Raw genomic sequence first — 24,008 nt, forward strand, 5'->3', positions numbered from 1 at the left:
AGCTCTCACACCTGAGATCCATCTTGATGGCTGCCATTGCCACGTGGAGCAGACAAAGGGATGACAGCTTGGACAAAGATTCTTAAGGAATGAAAGCTTTTAGAATGTTAAAACTTTTTAAGCTTAAAGAACCTGCCTTAGAATATGATCAGCTAGAGTGTGTACAGAGTGAGGGGGAAGGAATTAAATATTTATACCTTTCTTTTGTACTCCTTGTACAATTAATTGCTATGTGGATAGTACACGTGTGGACATTTTTACTTTGATTAAATTCTTTACTATTTTGAAAGCTGGTTATTGTTCTCCATACCACATATACCTCTACCATTCAAACATACTATTTAAAACAGGCACCAGGGGAAGAAAGGTGGACAGTTGGGTAGTTGCTAATTCTCGGGCGCAAATAAGTGTGGTAAGCGTTCTTGTGGTAACTAGTCTCTGGGTAGCGGAATATGTGGGCACAAGGTGGGGCCTTTTAAATTAGAAATGGAGAATACTTTTATTCTAGCTGCTAAATGGTGGTGCTGGAGAGTGCCATAAAATCATAGTTAACTTATGACAACTTGTGTTGTGGTTTTCATGGCAAGAGATTAATGGAGGTGGTTTGCCATTGCCTGCCTCGGCAACCCTGGTCTTCACTGGAGGTCTCCCACCCAATTACTAACCAAGGCCAATCCTGCTTTGCTTCTAACATCTGATGAGATCAAGGCTTGCCTGGGCTATCCAGGTCAGGACAGCTGGCTAAATAGGACCCTAGTAATGATGTGCTTGAGAAAGAGCCTCCCCCCGACACACACACACTCATGCATCTTATTGGAATGATCAATGCTCTGATTGTACTGGCATTTTAGTTATGAATTTTCCTTAATTTTTAAATGCAGGAGTGTGAAACTAAATACACCTGTTGAATCACAAGTTATATGCAAAAAAACCCTATCTACACTTGGTAGCCAAAACAGTCATGTCCTTAAACTCTGTTCATATATATAAGGATGCAGATGAAGGCTTCACAGCAGAGGGAGGAAAGTAACAGAACAGATTAAAAGCAGACTGCAGGTTCCTTACTTCCATGGACCATAAGGAACAGCTCTGGAATGCATTTTAGGGCTGCTTCAAATGTTACAGTTTTCCTTCAGCAATTGCTATATCTCAGAGTATGTAGGCAGTGAAATAGTCATGAGCAGCCAGAATAGCATTTTTCATGTGTTTTCCTTATATAACAGTGTGCTCAGTGCAGAAAATATTTAATATCTGAAGCAGCCCTAAGGAATATGTTTAATACATACTAATAGGTACAATTAACCTTTCTAGAGGAAGCTCTGAACATCGAAGTTTACCATCCTAGATTACTTCCAGAAATACAAGTGTGTTCTATTTTGCTTAACGTGACAACTTCATCTGTTCCACTGCCTCTCATCTACCATGTTGCTTGCTTTAGGTCAGTTATTTTATCATGGCCTGAGGCATCTATTCTGAGCTACAGATGTATTATTGGTACATGAGCAATAAATGTATATCCTCCATGTCTTCAGAAGAAGAAAAATTAATACAGGCTCTTCTTTAAAAAAGTAAACACTTGTCCACTTCAAACAAAATACTAAGGTCTGTATTAACTGCAGTCTATATAAAAGGTAACATTCTAGCAATACAGAAACTATTTTTAGATGCTTAGTTTCCATAACAACATCTCTCATTCAGGCTTTCTTTTGCTAACTTTACTAAAAAAAAAACTGAACTCAAGAGCAAGAACATCAGCAATGCTTTTATTTCCAGTACAGCTCTGCTACAATTACAGCCAAGTGGGTCAACATAAACTTGTGAGTATAGCACATGCAATGGAAGCAGAATATAAATAAAAGTACAACATTTGATTGCTGAAATGTACCGTAGCCATGCACAACAAAAATGTTTCGGAAAAAGATTCTAATTTTACAGCCAATGCAATTTATTACAAGGGGGTTAGCGGGTCAGATACTGAATTAAGGACTCCATCTCAGTACCACTGTATCCTCTCCCAAAAACTGGTGGCAAAACTGAAGATGTAGGCATATCAAATTATTGGGTAACTGCAAAAAACCCCTCAGTTCTGTTCCAAGATGCAAAGACAAGACATGCATGTTACTTGCACTTAACCCACCCAATATATGCACAATTACTTAAAAGCAGTCCCATTGATTTAAATTATACATTCTTAGGACTGTAGCTTTAGCTGCATAAAGTTACATTTTGCAGATTTTTTTTACACATGACCTTTTACCAAATTGCTATCTAGAACACGGTTCCATTTTCTATAAGACTGGGAAATTTATGTGCTTGGTACAAGCAAAAACATCACAACCTGCAAGATGATAGGAGGAAGTCTAGTTTAAAAAAACCTGCACAATATTTAAACTATCTCTTTCTATAGATGTGTGCAAAAGGGCAAATTCATTCACACACCAGGAGGATTTAGCGCACACTCTGACCGTTCTTTAAAACTGTTCTTTAAAAACAATGGACAGGTTTGGGAAGGGACTCTTTGCAAGACAGACAGCGTGCATGTTTGATATGGCCAAATAGGACAAAAGTGCTCTCTATGGGTTTTCAAATTCGTTGTATTCTAAGACTGACCTAAACTTTCAGGTATGTATTTGATAGTTCTTCGACATCAGTAGGTCACAGAATTGAAAGAGAACAATGCCATCTTACCTTTAGGGGCATCTGCGTCACAATCTTTGGGCACAAATGCTGTAACATTTGCAGACTGGCCATCGACTGTCATATTATTCTAGATAAAGTAAGAGACAATATTATGTTTTGAACACTGTTCACGATGGATTTTATAATTAACTTTATTTTAGCACAAGCAAGTACCAAAGAGAAGCAGATCTCCTCCGGTAGGGGGAAAAGGTGTTTCAGTTGCACACACTGTTAACAAGAACCATGACCTCATTCCAAATTGTCAATATTTTAGTATTAGGAGCGCAGAAACTAGTTATGTGGACAATCTGCATGTTGATGTCATGACAGTCATGTTAGAAAACTTTACAGAGTTACTTCCAGGTGTTAAACTAATTTGTCTACTGTAAAGGCCACAAAATCCAGTTTTTCTTAGGCCAAGATGTGTTGGAGTGGTCATTAAATGCAAGGATTACCAAATGCTGCATTCAGAGAGTGGAAATTAAAGGGTTAAAACAACTGCCTGAAGGGAGGAAGATTGACATGCTGCCCCCCCCTCCCCATGATTGTGAGAGTGAGAAGGTAACAAACTGGAGCTGACAGGATTGTCAGTAGAGAGCTGAAGCTTGGAATCTGATCAGGGAAGGTCAGACTGAGAATCCTCAGTGTGAGGAAAAAAGAAAAGTTTGCCCTTACTGTGACAGCTTATGGTTGATAAAAAAGCTTTTAGTTGAAGAACTAAAGTGGGAAAGCCAGCACTAATATTACTCAGACAAGCAAGAACTGGGAGCGTGTGGTTGGCAGAGGAACTTAAAAGTAGTAAAAGAAATAGTAAAAGAAGACTCCCCTTCAGCCAAAAGAAAAGGGTTATGTCTACAGTAAAAGAGTAATTCCTGCCCAGTGTCTGGAAAAGGGTTTTTTGGCTTTATGGAGTACCCTGGGTCTGGAGTGAAGGGAAAGAGTGCTGTGTTCAAGTCAGAACACCTAAGCTATGAAGTGAAATCTATGAAGGAACTTCAAGTAACTTACATCTGTAAGTACCAACCTCTCACTTCAAAGATCTGTAATGACTGAAACTAAGCTCTAAGAAGACTATTGTGCCTAATGCTTGTGAAGTATTCTTTTCAACAAACAAAATTTACCTCGACTTTCCTTTCCCTGCCAACTTACATACCAACCCTGCCTGTTGAATAAACTTGCCGTTATCTTTTTGAACTTTACTTAGCATCTAGTGCCATTTCATTTTAAAGAAGACATGGGCTTCTGCTTTTTCCCCTCTTAAGTTTAGGCTGGGATATAAGCCAGATATATATATGTTTTTAAGTATGGGACAAAAGGAATTCTGTTACACCCAGATACACACCACTAGAGGCTTCCTAGGCCCAACAAACAACCTCGTCAGTTTTGGAGGGAAGAGTGAGTGGGCAGGCATGCTATACAAGATTTGGGTTATGTCTGAATTAAACACCAATATGCATGGCTGCAGATCATTAATCAATGACCCATTCTGCTGTTACAGCTTTGTGGCTGAACATGTCAACTTGCAGAAGTCGTGCAATAGCTTTAGCATGGCTCCACTACCAGCTCAGCTCAATTAATGTTACTGTTACCAGGATGCTGAAAGTAGGTTAAGCCAAAAACACAGTCTACACTGAAGTCATCATAGGATTTTTTTCAATGTGTTGCAGATTCTATATGGGCCCACTGAGTTCAAGATTTAAACAAACAAATTGGATTGTATGAAATGGCCGTATCCCTCAGTTCAGCTCTGGTTTAGTGGCATTATGTCTGTTGAGTTAGGATAGTTTACACCTCAAATTCACACTCCCCACAGGGAACCAAAGCGGCTTACATTCTTCTCTTCCATTTTATCCAAACAACAATCCTGTAGGGTAAGTTAAACTGTCATATTACTTGAAAGCAACTGAATTACTTCCAGGTAGCACATTCAAAATTCACTTGGAAAATGCAATGTTTTATTCTTCTCCTCCCCATAAGACGTCTTACCGAAATTAGATACTTTTGGCTTCCATACATAACATACTGAGGAGCAAGGCTGTAGATCATATAGCTAGTATGAAGAACGATCAATAACAGAATCATGCAAAGAAAGAGAAGTGCTTGTGGTCGTGTCCTACCCCGTCTGATCTTGTATAGCTAAAAGAAAATATAAAAAAGAGGTTAATTTCACCAAGATACACTTGTACTAGGATCTCTTCTTTAAGAACAAAATCTACAGTACTATATTACTAATTATTTTGGCATTACAAACATTATTTCGGCAAATATTTTTCATGCTTTATACTTCTTGACTTTAGTTCGGTTTATTACAGCTATTTTTTATTATGGATTATGCTTCATATGTCCATGATGCTTTATAGACCCAACATAAACAAAGAATAAATTGTAAACTTTTTAAGTTAAGAACCCAAGTTCTAGAAGTGGGAGAGAAAGTAAAATAAGGGAAGACAAGAGAAAGGAATATGAGCACCCCACACCCACACCCACGGCGGGGGGGGGGGATGGGGATGAGGACTACACTAAGGATCCAAATTCTTCACAAGCAACATTCAAGGCAGGGTAATGTGGAAGAGGAAGAAGAGTTCCTGACAAAAGGGCCAGCAGGTCCTTAAGTCATTTAAGGGAACAGGAGACTTAGGTGGAACCAACCTAGGCTGAATCCACACTCACTTATTTTTCGCTTTTCTAACACGATTGCGTTGGTTTCTATCCCGCAATCTTCCATCTGCCATTCACATTCCCGCCCAAATTGCGTATGCATTGCACTATCGGCCATTCATATGCCTTTCAGAAATAGCAGGATATGGGGCAGAGCTTGACCCGCCATCACTGATGACAGAATTTTCTTTTTCCCCCTTTTTAATCAGATTTGCGCTATATCGAAGTCGTGCTACTTTGAAATGTCAGAAGCCCCGCCCAAATGTTCTCTGTGATAGGGTGATTTTTTGCCTGGCAATTTTACTTTATACTCATTGGTTCATTTTCCTGGCAGACAAATTTGAATTAATAATAAAAGGAGGAAATCCTGAAAAATCTCTTTGTCAGAGGAGGTGGCTTGCTCCTCGGACTCAACACCATGGCACCTATCTTTCTTTTGATGGTGCAAGCAGTGGTGACCCTGCTATGGGTGCACATCTGATATGTGCCTCGCATACTGACAGTATATTGTTAGAAGGAGAAGGGCTGACACCCGACTCCTATTCTTTATGAAAGGGAGAAAGGGACTGTGGATCTGAACAACCAGGCATAACAGGGTTTGCCAGTGGTACGCATGGTATGGATCATAGATATAGATGGCGGAATATTGCCTGTGGACAAGGTTTTAAAAATACTGTGCTCATGCTCAAACAAATTATGCCGACCGTTAGGTTCCTGCTCAAATGATCAACGATCAGGATCAGATTAGTGCTATTTGTCAGGTTATGGATGACAGGATATGGCGGACAGATCCCTGGATCATTGCAGCAAGACACAGGTCTTTGGTTAAATGACTTTTATTCAGAAATCAGATCTTTTCCATATGCAAAGGTCCATAAGTTTACTTAGAGGCAAAGAGCATCTAAGCAGTACAGCTTCTTTGAAAGGAATAGAGGCTTGAGGAAAGTACAGATCTGAAATACTCAAACATTTCCCTCCTCCCTAACCCACAGTTTTGAGAGGGAAAAGTCTGGGAAACTTTTGCTCATACATCAGCTAGACAAGATAGAAAGGGATGGTAACATTTCAGACATCCAAGGTCATTTCAGTGAGCTTCAGAGAAATACATAGATTACACATCTGCATTTTCAGACAGGGAAGAAGAGAAACGAAAGTGATGCAACTAACATTTGTAATGTGAAATCAAACCACAGTACTAACATTTAGCATCCCTTAGAACAATGACATTTGTAATATGAAATCAGACCACAGTATTGACAATTAGCATTCTCTAGAATGCGAATCCCCTAGAATAATGACATGGATGGAGGGGTACAGACATAGATGACACAATTTCACTTTTCCATATATTAAAATTAAAAATTTTCAAAGCGGCAACCCCTCATTCCATGTTTGTCATCTTCCCTGCAGTGGTGGGAGATCTCTCATAATTAATGCATATTTACAGATTGCCCAGACCACTTCCCCTGGAGAAAACAGCCAGATTTGAGCATGTATTCCAGGGATTTGTTCCTCTCCAAACAACCCACCATGGCTCAGCCTCTCCAACCTCCAGGAATTTGCTAACCCTAAGATGGCAACCGTACATCAATGTGTTGTTATGCTGTGTTGTAGCTCCTCTCATGAACTAGCATCTGGCTTCTATTACATTATGAGACCTCACAATAGCGCAAGAGTAGTCATTTTTAAAAAAAAAAAATTCAAAGGGTTGTGGGGGTTCTTCTGTCAGATTCCCAGGCAGAAGAATCCCTTTGCGGGTCATTGTTCCTTGGTAGCATGACGCTCGGAAGTGGGGGTCGTTAGCGGGGGCAGTCTCTAGAGAACCGCTTCTAAGCATTCACATCCACAGTGAAAATTGCGCAAGAAAGCCATTACCAAGCGGTACAGACGCATTTGAACCATAGCGCAAGAAAAACAGTAAAACTGCATAATTGAGAAAAGACCGAGTGAACAGCTGCACAAATAGCGCTGCGGTAGTGGAAAAGTGGCACGAAAATTAAGATGTGTGGATTTGGCCCTAAAGGAGCAAAGATCACTCCTAATATGTCAATAAGCCATAACAATGAACTTGACAGCCTTCTCCCAAGAAACACCTATTGTGATAGAAAGGAATTTTAAGACAGATTTGCAGCGTATAAAATTACTACGCTTCTTAAACGAATATTTGAAGATCACAAAGTTCTAATGACTGATGGTGAGTAGGCAGCTTCAACCATGATGAAACAATACAGCACTAATAGCTCTTTGGGGAAGCAAGAAGGGCATGAGATCAAAATTAGAGGGGCTCCGAAAGGATTAAAACTGGCAAGTGCTAAGGCAGCAAAAGAAGCCTAAAATACAGAACTGCAATAACAGAAAGTAAATTCCAGAAACAGCAGAGACAGCACAGGCACTGATCTTATTTTTGCACATATAAACAATCAATTTCAACCAGAGATAAAAGGGGTTTGAAGGATTTTTTTGTTCCTTTGTTTAAATAAAGAGAAATTTAAAATGTTAATTTTTGAAAGCTGTTTTCTAAAGACGCTTTATAGAAAGAGAAATCTGTATTTAATATAATTGAACTTATTAGGTTCTGCTCTTGGTGGTAAAACTGTCTCTAAAGCACACAACACAACAGGAAACATCCTGTGTTAGAAAGCATGACTACAAAACAGTTTTCTGGAAAACTGCAAAAGACTGGTTCTAGAATAGCGATTTATTACAGAGATATACACAGTAATTTTTCTAATTGAAAGAATTCATCTGAGTCTCAAAGTCCTGGCCCCCTCCCCACCTGTAAAGAGCTGACTGAGTTAACATTTGACCAATTTCATCTGATAACATAACTTTCAATATATTCTCTCTTATATGCATTTATAGTTACTGTATTAACTGAAGTATTTACATAATACACTGAGCTCCTTCTAGTAAAAGTGAGATATAGTTGTAATAAATAAAACAACTATTTTACCCTTATCCAGAAGAACCATATGCCCATGTTTCGAATCCCTGCCATTGAAGTGAAGATAAAGTACATGATAATAGTAGTAATGAGGATGTAATCAAGGGGGAAGACCTAGAAAACAGAATGTGTGTTAAGTCCACATTGAATTAACTGGCTTTGTTTCTACTTTCAAAACAGTATTTCCCCCCATAATAAACTGCGGCATTGTAAAATAACTTACTTTCCTTGCTATAAAGGGTGAAAAAAAAGAACAAGAGTGGCTATATAACTTGTTATAGTCACAGAATTTTGCCCTGATTAAAGCTGTACAAAATCTAGTACAATTAGTAAATACTTCAAACATCAATCTAGAAATGAAGATACAAAAATGATATCCAGCAATTTAGAACTGTGGCGATGCAAAGTGCCCTCAAGTTCTAGCCAACTTATGGCAACCGCTACTGGGGTTTCCAAGGCAAGAGACTAACAGAGATGGTATGCCATTGCTTGCCTCTACAAAGTGACCCTGGTCTTCCTTAGAGGTCACCCATCACATTACTAACCAAAGATCAGCATTGCCTGGGCTATCTATACACTCTATTAAATCTGGTTTATCAAGGTCCTTGCGATAACCTAATATATTAAATTTACCACCCTGCTCTTCCTAGGCTTCTCTCTGGCCATTTTAACACACTCCCCTTAGCAGACGTAACTGGTAGTTTCAGGGGAATCCCCTGTGAGCAGAGATTATGTCCCTATGGAGCTCAGGTTGTAGAATACAGCACACGTTATCTTTTTTCCAGCAAACTCTATGCTGAGCAAAGAATATGCTAGCTCTATTTATGGCTATCTTTCCATTCTGCTCTGTTGATTACCATCTATAAAATAAGCTTTTGGGGTTTGATAAGAGGACTACAGAAACTGTAGCAACATTTAGTCATGGACACTAAAACATCGTGACAAAGTTCTGAAACCTTCATGACTGGGTTCTGAGGATCTTGATCTAATTTTTATTGTAGACACACTGATATTTTAAGCTTAGTTTTAAAATTTAATAGTCTCATCCTTTTATTATGTAAACCTCCTGATTTCTGAATCATGTTTATATGTGTATTACAGGTTACTGAACGTTTGTCCTGGGGTCAGCTTGAGTAAGTCTGACAAGCTGTTGTGCTTTACGGGCTATTTTATTGAGAATAAATATGAGCATTAGAAAACCACCAGGAAAGTTAATTAAAGTCAGCTGTAAACAGAAGAGAATAACAAAGTACCTGAGCAGCAAAAATAATAAAACTGTCTCACAAGGGAGCTGCCAGCCAAACAGATTTCAGTTTGCAAACTAGCATCACACAGCAAAAAGCATTTGGGGCCACTGGAAAGTTCCTTCCCCAAAAGAACGTTTTGCCTTTGTGCATTTTGCTCAATTATTTATTCTTCAAGCTAAGCCAAAGTTTATGGCACAGACAAGTTGCCACAGACAAATTCCCCTCAGATATAAAGATAAAGCTTGACTTAAACAACCTACTCATTGTGGGGGGAAACCTATTTGGGATGTGTATGTTTGAATAATGTCCACATCCTTAACACAGAGAATGCTGAATACACTAGAAAGGATGCTAGGCTATGGTTCTTTTCTGCATACAGAATTTCTGCAAAATTCTGCCTGCACTCTGAAGTGGTACACTACCACAAGATACTCCCACGTGCTGCCCCCAAAAGATGTATGTGAATCCTAAAGGCAGTTAGTCAGGATGTGTTCTACATGCTTACGTTGACTCAGTTGTTGAGGCAGGAAGATTAAATGAATGCTGTGGTGGGAAGTGCCGTCAAGTCATAGCTGACTTATGGCAACTCCTGCTGGGGTTTTCAAGGCATGAGATTAACAGAGGTAGTTTGCCATTACCTGTCTCTGCAACTCTGGTCTTCTTTACAGGTCTCCTATCCAATTACTAACCAAGGCAACCCTGCTCAGCTTCTAAGATCTGACGAGATCAGGCTTGCCTGGTCTCTATCCAGGTCAGGGCTACCTTAAAATGAATGCTACCTTTAAAAAGTTTGACACACTTCCACTTCCTGAAGGGGCTGAGTAATATTGTAGCATGCGAAGTTTCTAGTCAGATCTCTCTCTCTCTGGCAGCCCAAGAGTTCCCTTCACTCAAATTCTAATCTCCATATAAAGGGATGCAAATGTGCACCATCCTTGAGCAAGGAGGTAGACAGATTGCTGGCTGGACTTTGGGGAGAGGAGGCTTAAGGATCTGCAGCTGGAAGGTGGCAACAGTCACTTTAGCAAAATGTATCTATTTATGGTAGAACAGGATTCAGCCCTAAAAGTTTACTAGATTATCAAGGTTTTTAAAAAGTGTTTTGTTTGAAAGAAACCTATCCTCATTAAACAGTCTCGAATTCTAACTACTGTCTAAAAAGATCTGCTCTCTCATATCTGCACATCTCCAATTCCCCTATGATGATGATGTTCTGACATTATCTAAATTTGTAAAATAAGATATTCATCATGTCCTTTCCTGTTTAGATTTGCTTCTTTCCTAATAAGAATGTTGCTAACCACCGCGTTCCTAGCATCCCAAAGGGTAAAGCAATTTACCTCTGATTACTTGGATTGAAAAATATGTTTCTCATGTATTAAATACATCAACCCATCCTCAGTTTTTGAGCTTTCTATTATTGACTCTCTTCTGCTTTCATTGCCCATTAACAATAACATATGTTATAATTACTGATACACAGTCAACATACATCACTGCCTCTATATATTCACTTCTGATATAGGACATATGCTATGCTAAAAACAGACCAATTCTTAAAAGCCATTAGAGTGAGTGGTCCTGAAAGTTACCAGTAGTACTTATTGGTAAGAGATATTACCCTTATAAGCTACTAGTGAGGCCCTGTACTGGGTTTCTTCCTTTAGGAAGGTATGGGGGTCTGCTACTGAGATCATGGCATTTTCTGTAATGGCTCAGAGATTACAGAACACTACTTCCTACAGAAATACATGTATGTTCCTCACTGGTTTCATTTTGTAGACAAGTGAACAAACTTATTTAAGTAAATATTTTTAAACAATTTATGTGCAGGGAAAGTTACAGGGCTGGATTAAAAACAACTACAAACACCAGAAACTTATTATATTTTTTTTTCATTCAGCATTAAATTCTTTACTGAAATCCTTCCCTATAACACTTCTACTGCAAATGTGTCTACTGACTGCATTACTATTTGATATAAGAGTGCTTACTTCTGGTGAGAATCATAAATATAAATCAACATTTGTCTTTTTTATTATATACCTTCCACCATCATTTTAAGCAATATTTTAAGAAATACAGGCATATCTAATTATAATAGCTACCTTGTTTCTTAAATTGCAGGTTGTCTACATAGCCTTTAAGTCAATCTAAGAATTTCTGTATATAATGCTTACCACTTCAGTGAGAGTCTCTTGAAGAAACATATCTGAAAGTTCTTTGATTAAAACACCTTAAATTTCCCTATACCAAGTATTTACCCCCTATATCTTTACAAGATCCCGTATCTTTTACTTACAGTTTGTAGAACAGGTAGAAGCATATTCAGTGGATTGGTTAAATTTGTTCCCAAAATTAGAAATCCCGAGCCAATGCCAGCTGAATGCAAAGCTTTATCCAAGCTGTAGGAATTTGAGAAATAAAGATTTTTTTTTGTTTGAGTTTAGTGTCCAATGCGTTTTTTAAAACACACGCACCAAAATTTACCAAGCCATCCTAAGCAGGTCTACTCAGAATCTTAATCAGATCTATTCAGTGTGACATGCCCAGAAAACAGTATATTGGATTCCACTGTTAAAGTTCTACATATGTTTACTCATGAGAGTACTTCGTAGCCTTAAAATTATTTAACATTTATTCATCTTGCATGGCTAATCTCAACTAGGGGTATGCAATCCAGATCTGGGGGAAAAGACAGATTTTTGCTGATCCAGCTAAACCCAGCTTTCCCAAATCAAATAACAGAATCTGGGATCCAATCTGAAACCCAGATCCAGACCCCTGGATAAATCTGAGAAATGTGACTTCAGCCTCTGACTGGCTTCTTCCTGAGCTTCTTCCACTTTTTTCCCAAGAGGGGAGTGGGATGAGGGAGGGGGTAGTGAGGCAGAGGCAGGAGAAAGGGGGAGTGAGGCAGGGAGGGGGGAGTGAGGGGCGAATCCATGCAGGACTTCATCTTATCTTCCTGGCTTCTGTGAGTGACACTAGTTCAATTGGGCTAAGTTGAAACAGTGTTCCTAGCTTCTGTTTCATTTGAGTGGAATTCTCTGTGTTGACATGATTCTCTGTTTTGATGTTGGTCCCGTTGACTCACTTCGATTTTGGGGGGATTCCATCCAGTCCCCTGCTTCAGTTTGGTTCTGTTGAGGGACTGCTAGTCAACATGTATCAGGAGACTATGGAGGGAAAGGGAAAATCACCCTCTCCTTCCTCTCCTGGGGTTGGAAAGAACATTGCTGGGGAAAGGGAACCATGGAAAGGATTCAGGAAGGATCACTAGCTCCAATCCCTTAAACTCTGTGTAAGAGGGAAGACTGAAGCTGCTGGATGAGCTTTAAGAGTCCTGCTTTAGAGGCCAGGCTTCAAGGTGTTGGACCAGCTGCTTCACAAAAGTTCTGTTTCTGGAGCCCTGTTTAAAAGGGAAGGCATGCATGTGAGAGAGCACTCAAAGTGTAGGGACAGTGTGGGAGCACAGAGCGGAGAAAGCAAGCACGCACATAAGAGGGAGCAAGCCAAGAGGGAAAAGAAGTAAAATCCATATTCAACTAAGATCAGGGAGATATGGTTCACCCAGTGAACACTCTTGCCCTGAAGTTCACTGACTGCCTGTAAGCCAGTCATGCTCACTGTCTCTCAGCCTTACTTCCCTCACAGAGCTGTTCTGAGGATGACAGGGGAGAAGGAAGGACAATGTATGCCACCCTGAGTTCCCTGGAGGAAGGGTGGACTAAAACTGTACTAAAATAATAAATATGAAGACCAGCCAAAATAATACAACCCTGAGAGGTCAAAGGCCTTTTTAAAGGGACATGTCTATCTTCTACTTGATGTCAGACAGACATTTTGTCATCTATCAAGGTTTTACAGATTTTTCAAAAGAAGGTTCTCCTCAACACAACATGGGAATAACCAACCAGATTTTCCATGACCATCTAAGTCAGCATGGCATTCTATGCAGGATGCCAACAATAAAGCCTTCGGATCAGGGCCAGAGAGACCTCTTTGGGAAAAAAAAATACAATATTCTAAATTTGATCCTTATAGTGTATAATTCTTATAGTGTGTTCCTATGCACAGTTACTCTAATCTATCAATTGAAATTAATGTGTTTATACTGTACTTTACAAAGAACCGCACTGACAGAAAGGGCTTCTCTGCCCCTGCCTCTTTTTAGACTGTCAAGCCAGTCCTATGCTTGCTTACTTGAAAGTAAACTAAACCCAATAGGGCTTGTTCTCAAGGAAGCATACAATGAATTACAGTATGCAGCTCTTTATTAGCAAAGTCTATTAAGTATTATGTTTAGAAAAGCGATTAAGTACAAAATTGAAAGAGAACCCTAACTGGGTGGAATGATCCAGTGATTGGAGGGAAGCCAAGCCTCTCTTCCTAGGTTGGAAGAAGCTCTGAAAATGAACTTGGATGCACCAGCATTTCCAAAAACAACTTTCATCACCCAATACAAAGAGGGGGTCTGGTGAGGGTTCAGAGTAGGGGAAAAATTAGTCTGGCTCTGAAGTCTTTAGGCTTGCTCCTCAATCCAAAGAAAATGTGTCAAGGCCTGATTTAATTATGTTCTCTTCTAGATTTAAACAACCATATACTATGCTCATAAGGGGCGGGAAGAAGAGAGACATGCCAATACAAAAACCCTTTTAAGATAGTTAGCCCAAGCGTTTCTTCACATCACCAGCTATGAATTTCACTTTCCAAGTACAATTAACTCATGCAGTCAAGACTTTACATATAAGAAACATACTTACTTTGACAAGAAGAGAGAGACTGTGAACAGCAGAGCCACAAGGATGAAAAATACCCCCCAGACAATCTAAAAGAAAAGAAATGATATTTAGGAGAAGCTAAACAAGGATCTTGAAGTTGCTGGCTCAGGGCTATGCTTGGATGCACAACGGAACGCAAGGAATTGTCATTTTCTACCACAAGTGGCTTAAGAGTACCTTATTCCTCACAGAAGTAGAACAAGCAAGAGAAAATGCTAGAGAGATTACTACGACCTACGTCTCAGACATCAGGCAAGCAAAATCAGCAATAAAGTCTTACTGTGTAGTTAAAATATGCCTCAGCTACATGGCACATACAAAGACCGCTGCTCACACACACATAAACACTCGGCACAGTTGGTCACAATAATTTAAGAATTTTTGGCCTGCAAACTGTTTTTCAGTTCAGCGTGAGATCCACTTGATAGAACACACACACACACACACACATATTTGAAACCATTTAGAAAATACCAGTGAAAAAGGAATGACAGCATATATTAAAAGTGGGGGGGGGGGTATGTCAAAGACCATGAAATTTTCTTACATAATTCCTGAGTTTGTTTTAAAAGCAATCTTCCCTGAGCACCTATAACCACATGATAATTTCTTCCCCTTTTCTTTTCTTAAAGGAGCTCTTTGCAAGTTAATTTTTCAGTGGAAGCTCTTCAGAAGAGAATAACTTTACAAGCAGTCAATATGCTCAATGTTCTTCTCAACTGTTTATAACCAGTAGTCATTTAGTATCTATGGTGAAATGGAAAAAAACAAGATCTTGCAGCTTATTAAACAGCCAGGCGTCTAAAGGATCTGTCAGTCACTCTTCAAGAAATACAATGCCTGTTAATATAGGAGCATTTTGTCCTGAGGGAACTTTCTTTCTGTTAACTGTTGAAGTACAAAATATAGGTATTTCCAATTTTTGCAAGCTACATCTAACTTTACATTAAACATAAGTGTTAAACACAGCAAGCAATTGACAGAGCAAACCCATTCTGGGAATGCTGGCGATATTTCAGCTTGCCTGGAATAAAAGATAACGGCAACCAATACAACTTGTATCCTTATTAACCATGGCCCTTCACATATAAACATTTTCCTACATAACTTCTCTGCAAGAAAACCATGCATACAACAACTTGAAGTAAAAGCACTTATTTGTTTTTAACTGGCAGACCTGATTGGTATGTGTACATGCAACAGACAAATGCACACACATCATGTTGTGCAAACTTAATCTTCCTACAATAAAGGCAGTAACAAAAAAGCCTTGTGTAAAATGGTCCAACTGTCTAAAAGCAGAAAATTCTTTTGCTGTTGATGAGTTTTTAGTATTATGTACACAAAGTGTAACTAGAATAAGGAAAGGGCTTGTAGCTCAATGGTAGAGCGCACGCTGGCTGAACCCAGCGCAAGGTGAGTGAAACTGAAAGCGGGGTCTGTTCTCTTGTCCCCCAAGTGGCAGGAGAACGAGAGCTGTCAGTCTGACAGACCCCACACCGGCCTCAGCCCATGGGCTGAACCCGGTGCAGAGTCTGTCAAACTGACAGCTCTCGTTCTCCTCCCGCTCGGGCGGCAAGAGAACAGGGCTGTCAGTTTCACTCACCCCGTGCTGGGTTCAGCCGATGGGCTGAAGCCAGTGCGGGGTGAGTGATGCTGACAGCCCCATTCTCCTGCCATTCGGTGGACAGGAGAACAGGGCTGTCAGTTTCACATGCCCTGCACCGGCTTCACCTGACTGGATGAAACCTGCATGGAGTGTTTTGAAACTGACAGACTTCTCCAGCTGCTTCAGGAGACAGGGCGACAGGAGAAGGGGGCTGTCAGTTTCACATGCCCCGCACCAGCTTCAGAATCCGGTGCAGGGTGTTTGAATTCCACGAACTACGAACTGATTCGTGAACTGATAAAAGTTCATGGAAATTCACGGTTCCTGGTTCGTGGAATAGCAACCAACCACGAATCAGGTGATTCGGGGTTTTTTTCAGTTCGTGTCAAGGTCTATTTAAGACTTCTTAAACCAACTTATATTTTGTATGCCTCCTTTATCTAATCCACTTAACATCTGCTGAGATAGAAAATAAAATCTAGAATGCCCTACCAGTGATGTTCAGTAGACCTAGAGCTGGGTTTGTGATGTTGGGTGTTCACTGCCTTCTTGACTTAAAATAGAATGTTAGCAGAGTATGTTTTAAGATTTTTCATGCTGGAATAGGTCCTGAGAGATAAGCTTGTAGGAAGCTAGTACATTATTTTGTACACAACAAGTTTCTAAAATAGCTGGGCATAAAGATCAGTTCAACTACTACCAGCATCATGGTTCAGACTTCAGCTTAAATAACTGGAAGTGTATCTCTCACATACTCACCAAGTGTACTTGGGAGATACAGAGATGTCACAGATATTGTGAAGTTACACCTTTTAATTTTAAAATTACATTCCAATAGAAAACTACTCTGCAGGAATAACCAAGATGTTGCAATTCATCTTCAGAAATTGTGTATAATTTGATGTTTTTCATCTAAAAGGCCATGAGTCTGCTGGAAAAATAAATGATATGCCAAAACAGATCCGATATGCCAAAATAGATCTGAAGCAGCCAGCATTTTTGTTGCTCAGCGACTATCTGCTTTTTAAAATTTTAAAATCATGTCTCTCTGGGCTTTTGCTTCTACATACCTTTGTTTCTTTATGTTCATGCCCTGATGTTTTCAGACACTAAATTCAATTTGTTGCTTATTTGTTCATCCCACAAGTCCATTCACACATTTCTCCAACTGTCTACTTGTCTTAATTTGATTCGTATTTGTCCAATTTTATCAGTAACTTCAACCATAAATCTTGCTCCCCCTTTCCAAGTTAGTTTATATAGCTGTTAAATAGAATCTGACCCTGTGGCACTGCACAAATTTCACTACATTCCTAAGCTTATTTCAGGGATACTTTGTTACCAAGTACATCAACAGAACTTCCTTCCAACTAAACATTAAGGACTAGTGTGGCACACAGTTACCGAAAATACTGCAGCAGTACTCCTCTAATCTTGCTATTAGCAATATGACATATAAAATTCTTTAACTACAAAGAAAACAAAAATAAAGAATGTAATGAGTGAAATACTCATGACGCAGCCAGTTTGCTACTACTTAGAAATCCATTATTACATATTAATTTACATTGAAACCTTCCCAAGTCATTGAGGTATATTTTGACCTCAGAAATCATGGGGAAAAACTGGTTTACCCATTTAAAATTTTCTGTATGCTCCTGTTATAATTTCTCCCTAATGAAGTGAAGTGCCTTGAAGTCCTCCTCTCCCCCCCCCCAGTGCCTTTTGTTTTTAAGTTTGAGGTTAATCAAAAAGGTGTATGGGGTCATTCTAACCACCAATAGACTTGGCTTCAAACTGAAAGTACTACACACAATCATATTTGGGGTTTCTAGTGACCCCAAACAAATTATGAAAAATGATTTTAGCACTATTTACATGTATAAATAGATGGACTGACATCTATTATCTCATTTTTATAGGAAGGTGGAGCAAATAGTGGAAACCAAAATGTCTCTCTATAAGTTTTATATATAGATATCGGCTTTGGGGTTTACAGCACTTTTGGTTTGGGGAGGTAGAAAGTACCCCCAAGGGAAACCAGTGTTTGCAACCTGAATTGTTGTTTACATAGTAGCAGCAGGTAAAAACCCCGTGTCTGTGTTCCAGCAAAGCTTCCCTTATGTCCCATAGCCACATAGATATATTGAAGTGATAGGTTGCAGTCCATTTCTGAAATCCAAGTTCAACCTTCTCATTTTGGAAGTGTATACAGCAAGGTCAAAGTACTCCATTCCTACTGAACCAGTGGCTGCAGCAAAGCCGCCTAGTTCAGATAGACCTTTTCTGTAGTTAACAAGCAGATTCACACCTCCATAAAAACAGGAACAAACATTAGAACCAATTATCCCAGAGCAGTTATTCGAAAATGTGACACAAGCATGATGGCATCATTTCAGTACGTTGCCTGCTGGTGGTGGCAGTCAGCGGTCACCCGGTGGTGGGCGCCCATCACCTGCTGGCAGCAACAGTTGCCAGGCACCAGCAATTGGCAGGCAACAGAGCAAACCACTGGGAGTTTGCTTGCTACTGGTGAGCAATTGGTACCCCTAATCTTATGCTTTAAAAACAGTGCAGTCGGTTTGACCACAATAATGTTTCTGTGGGGTTTTCATGTTTTATTTTTGATATACTACCTGTGTCAGTTGATACCTCATTTTTTGTTATCTGCTGTTCCATGCTGCACTGCTATTACATTAAGTTTCAAAATGATTGGTTTATTAAAAATAAACAGTTTAACAGATCCTCAACTGAGTCTTATGCTTTAAAAATGGTAGGATCAATTTGACCCCATTTGATGTTTCTGTGGGGTTTTGATGTTTTCAGTGAGGGGTCTTTTTGACCCTGATTATGAATTTTACTCTCGCTTGTCCTGCATTGCTGAAGAAAACTATTCTTGAGGCCTGATTTTTTTCCTTAGAAGCTAATGACATGATTGAGAGAGCTATCAGGTTTCCTTTATTTTTTGCCGTAATATGGGATCAGTTTGACCCCTATAGCAAAGTAATGTAATTAGGTTTTTTGTCTTGGGACTTCTGTTTCTATTTTCTACCCACAGAAGAGTGGGGAGTACGTGTCAAGATTTCCCCACTCCACTGCAGACTCCCACTTGGTCCCCAAGTTGTTCCCAGGGTTGCACTGACCTAAAGGAGCAGAATTTCAGGAGGCATGGTACGCTGCCTCAGAGGAGGTTGTGAAGTTCCTTTGGGTGTGCGCTATTGCAGTCATACAACTTAGGATCCAAGCAAATGCTTGCTGAGAACAGTACTAAGCAGATTCTTCATCCCATCCAATCCAAGAGGTTGAGTTCTCCCAAATTAGAAGCAAAGCAGTGATCAGCACTTAATGTAGGCAGACCAAGTGTAATGTTCTGTAAAACTGAGACATTTACATCCATCTTCCAGGCTTATCTGCATTTTAACTAGCGTAACCTGACCCAGGAAATTTGTTCTAAAGAGTTCCGGACTCATCCTGCTCCTAAATACACGACAGTAGCAGGTGTTTTGTTTCTGAATATCTTGCTTGACCCAGTGAGCAAGAAAGGTTGCATGAAGGAATCCAAAAAGCAATTTTAAGCTGGACCAAGGATTTACATTCCATTAGAGGGATGTTTCCCTTTCACTAGCACACACTCTGCACTATATCACAAACTAGATAGCCAATTCCCCACTTTATGCAGCATAAAAAGAAGTTATCCAAGAAAAAAATCTAAAGAATTCTTTGATACTTATGGCCAATACTTCTAGCCACTGGCTGAACATGTATTGTTTGAATTGGTTCTGTGACGCCACTACAGCTGCTCCAACTCTGACCCTCTGTCTCTTTAACCAGTTGCTGTAACATAATAGCTTAAGTAAGGGGGGGGAGAAAGAAATATGAACTATTAAATTTCAAATTATGAATTTTGAGATATCGAATGAGCTTCTCTATGGTACAAAAAGCAGAAAATCTTTACTTTTAGAGGCCTCATGGCTCCACAGAACTTTGTCCAGCAGCTTTTCTCAATATATTCCAGATGTCTCCCTCTTCTTCGAAGGCCTCTTAGCCTTTCCTCAAGTTGTTGCAGTGCCCGCCTGTCCCGAGTTGGTAAAGGTCGACCATCTTTACACTAATGGGAAAAAGGAGGGTAAGACATAAAATGTGAAGTTTATCATCATATTATGAATCTTTTTAACAAAGTTAAGCCTCATGCAAAATATTATGTTTAAATAACTCTTCCTCCAAATACTCTAGTACTACAAATTGGTTTTGTGAATATAGTGAGTTGTAAGATTTTAAAGGCCAGTATTAGTTATGACTGGTGAGATTTAAGCTAACTCAGATCTGTTTTTATATTGATAGAGCACTGTAACATTTCTCTTTATTTTCAAATAAAAATGTGTTTTGTCCAAGCTGTCAAAATAAAGATGGGTGCAAAAGCAAATTGTAGAAAAGAGCTCTTAAAAATAAGAGTAAGAAAACAAACCTTTGATTTAATCCTCTGTATATTTTGTTCAACTTCCTCAATATCTTCAGTGTTTTCCAAACGTTCATAACTAGCATTTCTTGTCCCCTTTATCAGGTTTAGAGGCAAAGCAGACATGCCATAAGCCTAAAGAAATAGCAACAGTTAATTGAACCTACCAAATCAAACTGTGTCTTAAGAAGCATGACACAAATACATGTTTTAGCTGACTACTATCCACCTCACTCAGCTCTTGCATCATATGCTATTATCTCACTGCAGTACAATGAACATGTTAGACTGGGTCTCTTGGCTCTCTCCCCTTCCCCTAGAATTACTTAACAAGGTTAAAAGGATTAAGTGGTGAGAAACAAAACTCTGGTAACAGTACTCTCACTGAGCCATTTTCAGCCAGTCCTCTATACTGTAAAAAGTGGAGCATGTTGTAAATCAGGACACTCAAGACCAGAGGACTATCCTGATAAAACAATGGCAATATGTGACATTCCACTAACTTAATATTTTAGATTCCTACATAACTTCCTTGCGTTTACAGAAAATAAACATGATAAAATTTGAAAAGATGTGAACATCTGGGAAATAACTTGAAGTTTCTAATAGTACATAACTACAGTTGTTTTATTGAACAAAGTCTGACATTCTCCTATATTAAAAAGCTATCTTAGGGGGTCCCCAACATGGTGCCCACCAACACCTTTCCTGGCGCCCACTTTTTAGCATGGCCAGCTGGGGCTCCTGCTCAACCACTTGAGATGTGACTGGTTGTGCAGATTAAAACAACACTGTTTCAGTGGCAGCTGCAACTATAGTGTTGGTTTTATTCTATCACTCCACATTCCCAGTGTATCTTTAAAAATTACTCCTGCACTTTGGGGTCTTGTGGTGTGGCTCTGCCTCCCACAGTGGCCATTTTATGGTTCTGCCCTCCATCCTAAGCCAGAATTTCAAAGATTCAAAAAGGTTGGAGAGTCTTGAGCTAGCCTCACAGCCTATACATTAAGATATCTGGTCACAGGACAAGAATTTCAACACAACTGAAGCATGCTCCTCCAGTTCTTCAGAATCACGTTGACTCTCGCACAAATTGACTTCTATTTGCCTGCACTATTTGCCAGAACTGTTACCAGGTGACAGCAAGCCACTCTTAGGCATCCATCATCTGGGCTTTCACTTCATCAGGCTCATTCTTTGAACCTAAAAAAAGATGATTGATGGATGACAGAGATGACAATTTCGTCATGAATTAGATGCACGAGCCATCCACATCAATGGAAGTTTCTGAGATGTTATCATGCACGTGTGTGCATTACAGTCAACTGCTAAACTGCCTGTCATACATTTCCTAAGGATGTACTTGCACTACCATGTGTAAATGGCAGACATGTACCCACCAGGGAAAAAAAACAGATGAAGACTTTGCAGTTGAACTTGAGGATTAAAAACATGATTTCAGTGAAGATGAACATTAAAAATAACATGAAAAATATTAGACATTAGCAGTTGTGAAATGATAATGTAAGATTTGAAAATAAGAACATATGTATGTTGAAAATGCATTTCTTTATGCTATGGTTCACTGGAGAGTTAAAAAAAAAACTAAAATTGCCTAATATACTTCAGGTGAGTATCTGGATTAGGTAAAGCACCACATGCCACAAAACCTTACAAAAAGTGGGGGGAAATGGCTTTTTCTTTGATTTATATCTTATATCACAAAATCAGTAATATAAAGAGGCATATTAGAATTAGTTATTTGTAGGATAAATTATTAGCTTTCCACCAGTGCATTAAAATTTGAAACTGGTTAATGGGTTCACGACATAGCTCAAATTACAAAAGGTAGAGAAAATTGGCTTTGGCTATCTTTACATCATAAAAAAACTTAAGCTATCAAACAAAATGGATAGTCACATCAAAACACAATACATAAACACACACCTTTCCCATGCCACTCTCTGTTCTGACCTTGTTAAAGTTCAATACAATATATATATAAAAAAAGAAGTTGTTTTTCCACCTTACTTGATAGTACCGATATGTCAATTTTTGGCTCTTAGGCCATGGACTACTTGTCCTAGTATTATGGACACATAAAGTTCCTCTCACCTAAGGGAATAACTAGAGCACATATTCCATTCACATGATGTACTGTCTAGGCCTGCTGGGAGCCATTAATCCGTGTGAATAAACTGTGTTCTAGAATCATGCATCACAGTGAAAACAGATAGCAGCTTTCTTTCCAGGAAGTGAGAACACTCCCACAGATTTTCATACTGAAGACCCTTAACATCTCCTGGAATTCATGCCCTGCTTTTTTCAGGGACAGGCTCCCATAGCATCTTCATTAAATACTATACACGCACACATAGTCATGTGTATGGCAGTCTCTTCCTGCCCCTGGACTTTGGTAACACAGTCCATGTTCGTCCATCAAGAGACCAGGAAGAAAAAGCTGCAAGTCTACTCAAGGACTGACTAATAATCCTCCATTGACCTGATCCATTTCTCATAAAAATTGGATTGTAACTCAGCTTCAAAAGCTCCAATTTAGAGCATGAAAACATCAATGTTTTCTGTGTTGGGCATTTTCTTACTTCATGTTGGCAGCCACCACTTAGTTTTGATTAAAAGTGCCATGTTTTAATGTTTATGCGCTTTGTTCTAATGCGTGTAAATACTATAACAATTAAGTACCAATAGCTACAAATAATGCCATTTTCCAAATGTGTGGTAGTCACTGAAAGTGACACTTGTTAATTAAACCTATAACTTCAAGTGCAATTACTACTTAGCTATAACTGTTTTGTTTTAAAATGGATGCAGATCCATTTGTTAATTTTGAGAATGCGTAACATGTAATTTTAGACTTTAAAAAGCCACACTTAGCCTAACACAAAAGGCTTTTAAGATGCAATACCTTGCTTGTGAGTATTTGTTGCCTACTCCTGCCCTCTAGTGAAGTTATATCAATACAGAAAAAGTGCAAGGGGAGATATGACTAAGATTTAAATTATACTGAAATGGTGCAACTTTTAACGTTTTAATGACTGACATTGTTTGTTAGATAAGTTTGTTAAGGTGTCACAAAGCTGTTATTTTTAGCCAAAGCTGAGTAACAGCCTACCCACCACCCCTTGGAGTTGGTGCTCATTTCAGCAGTTTAAAATCAGGGTAAGGATGATTTAAGTTACCAAGGGGGGAGAGAGAAGAAAACACTAATTAAACAACGATATACTAATTAAAACATGCTGACTGATCATTTATGTTTTCCAGGAAGGTATACTCTCTGGTGTTGCTATTTTGTTTCTTTTCATATATAATGCCTTATATTAAGCTTATGCCAAAAACCAAAGTCCCTAACAATCCAGAATTTCTGTTCCATCTCTGAACAGGTATCTGTCTACAGATTACTAAAAGCTAAGGAACATCCAGAGCAAGGGCTAGTACTTAGTGACTGGGCAGCACAGTTTATTTTCCTAAGATAATGAAATGTCCTTGCTTGCTTAGAGCAAGCAACAGATTACTTGCCTTGGTATGTACAGGCTGGCATTAAAAAAAATTCTTAATCATCTGCCTTGCTCAAGCAACTATTTAATCTACTCTTTAAGAATACTTTCAACCA

The 24,008-nt window shown here is 39.1% G+C and overlaps 1 protein-coding gene across 1 annotated transcript in view; it reads right to left on the reverse strand.

Annotated features, from left to right (window-relative positions):
- Nucleotides 1-24,008, reverse strand: part of LMBRD1 (LMBR1 domain containing 1) — a 71,597-nt gene that overhangs the window by 15,313 nt on the left and 32,276 nt on the right. The window contains exons 8-14 of the mRNA XM_054989424.1: nt 20,387-20,512; nt 19,877-20,029; nt 14,295-14,359; nt 11,831-11,933; nt 8,291-8,395; nt 4,666-4,815; nt 2,689-2,767 (exon numbers count right to left, since the gene is read on the reverse strand). Of these exons, the coding sequence (XP_054845399.1) occupies nt 2,689-2,767; nt 4,666-4,815; nt 8,291-8,395; nt 11,831-11,933; nt 14,295-14,359; nt 19,877-20,029; nt 20,387-20,512 (781 nt within the window). The remainder of the gene's footprint in view (nt 1-2,688; nt 2,768-4,665; nt 4,816-8,290; nt 8,396-11,830; nt 11,934-14,294; nt 14,360-19,876; nt 20,030-20,386; nt 20,513-24,008) is intronic.

The sequence above is a fragment of the Eublepharis macularius genome, chromosome 1 (assembly GCF_028583425.1).
Source record: "Eublepharis macularius isolate TG4126 chromosome 1, MPM_Emac_v1.0, whole genome shotgun sequence".
NCBI classification, from domain to species: Eukaryota; Metazoa; Chordata; class Lepidosauria; order Squamata; family Eublepharidae; genus Eublepharis; species Eublepharis macularius.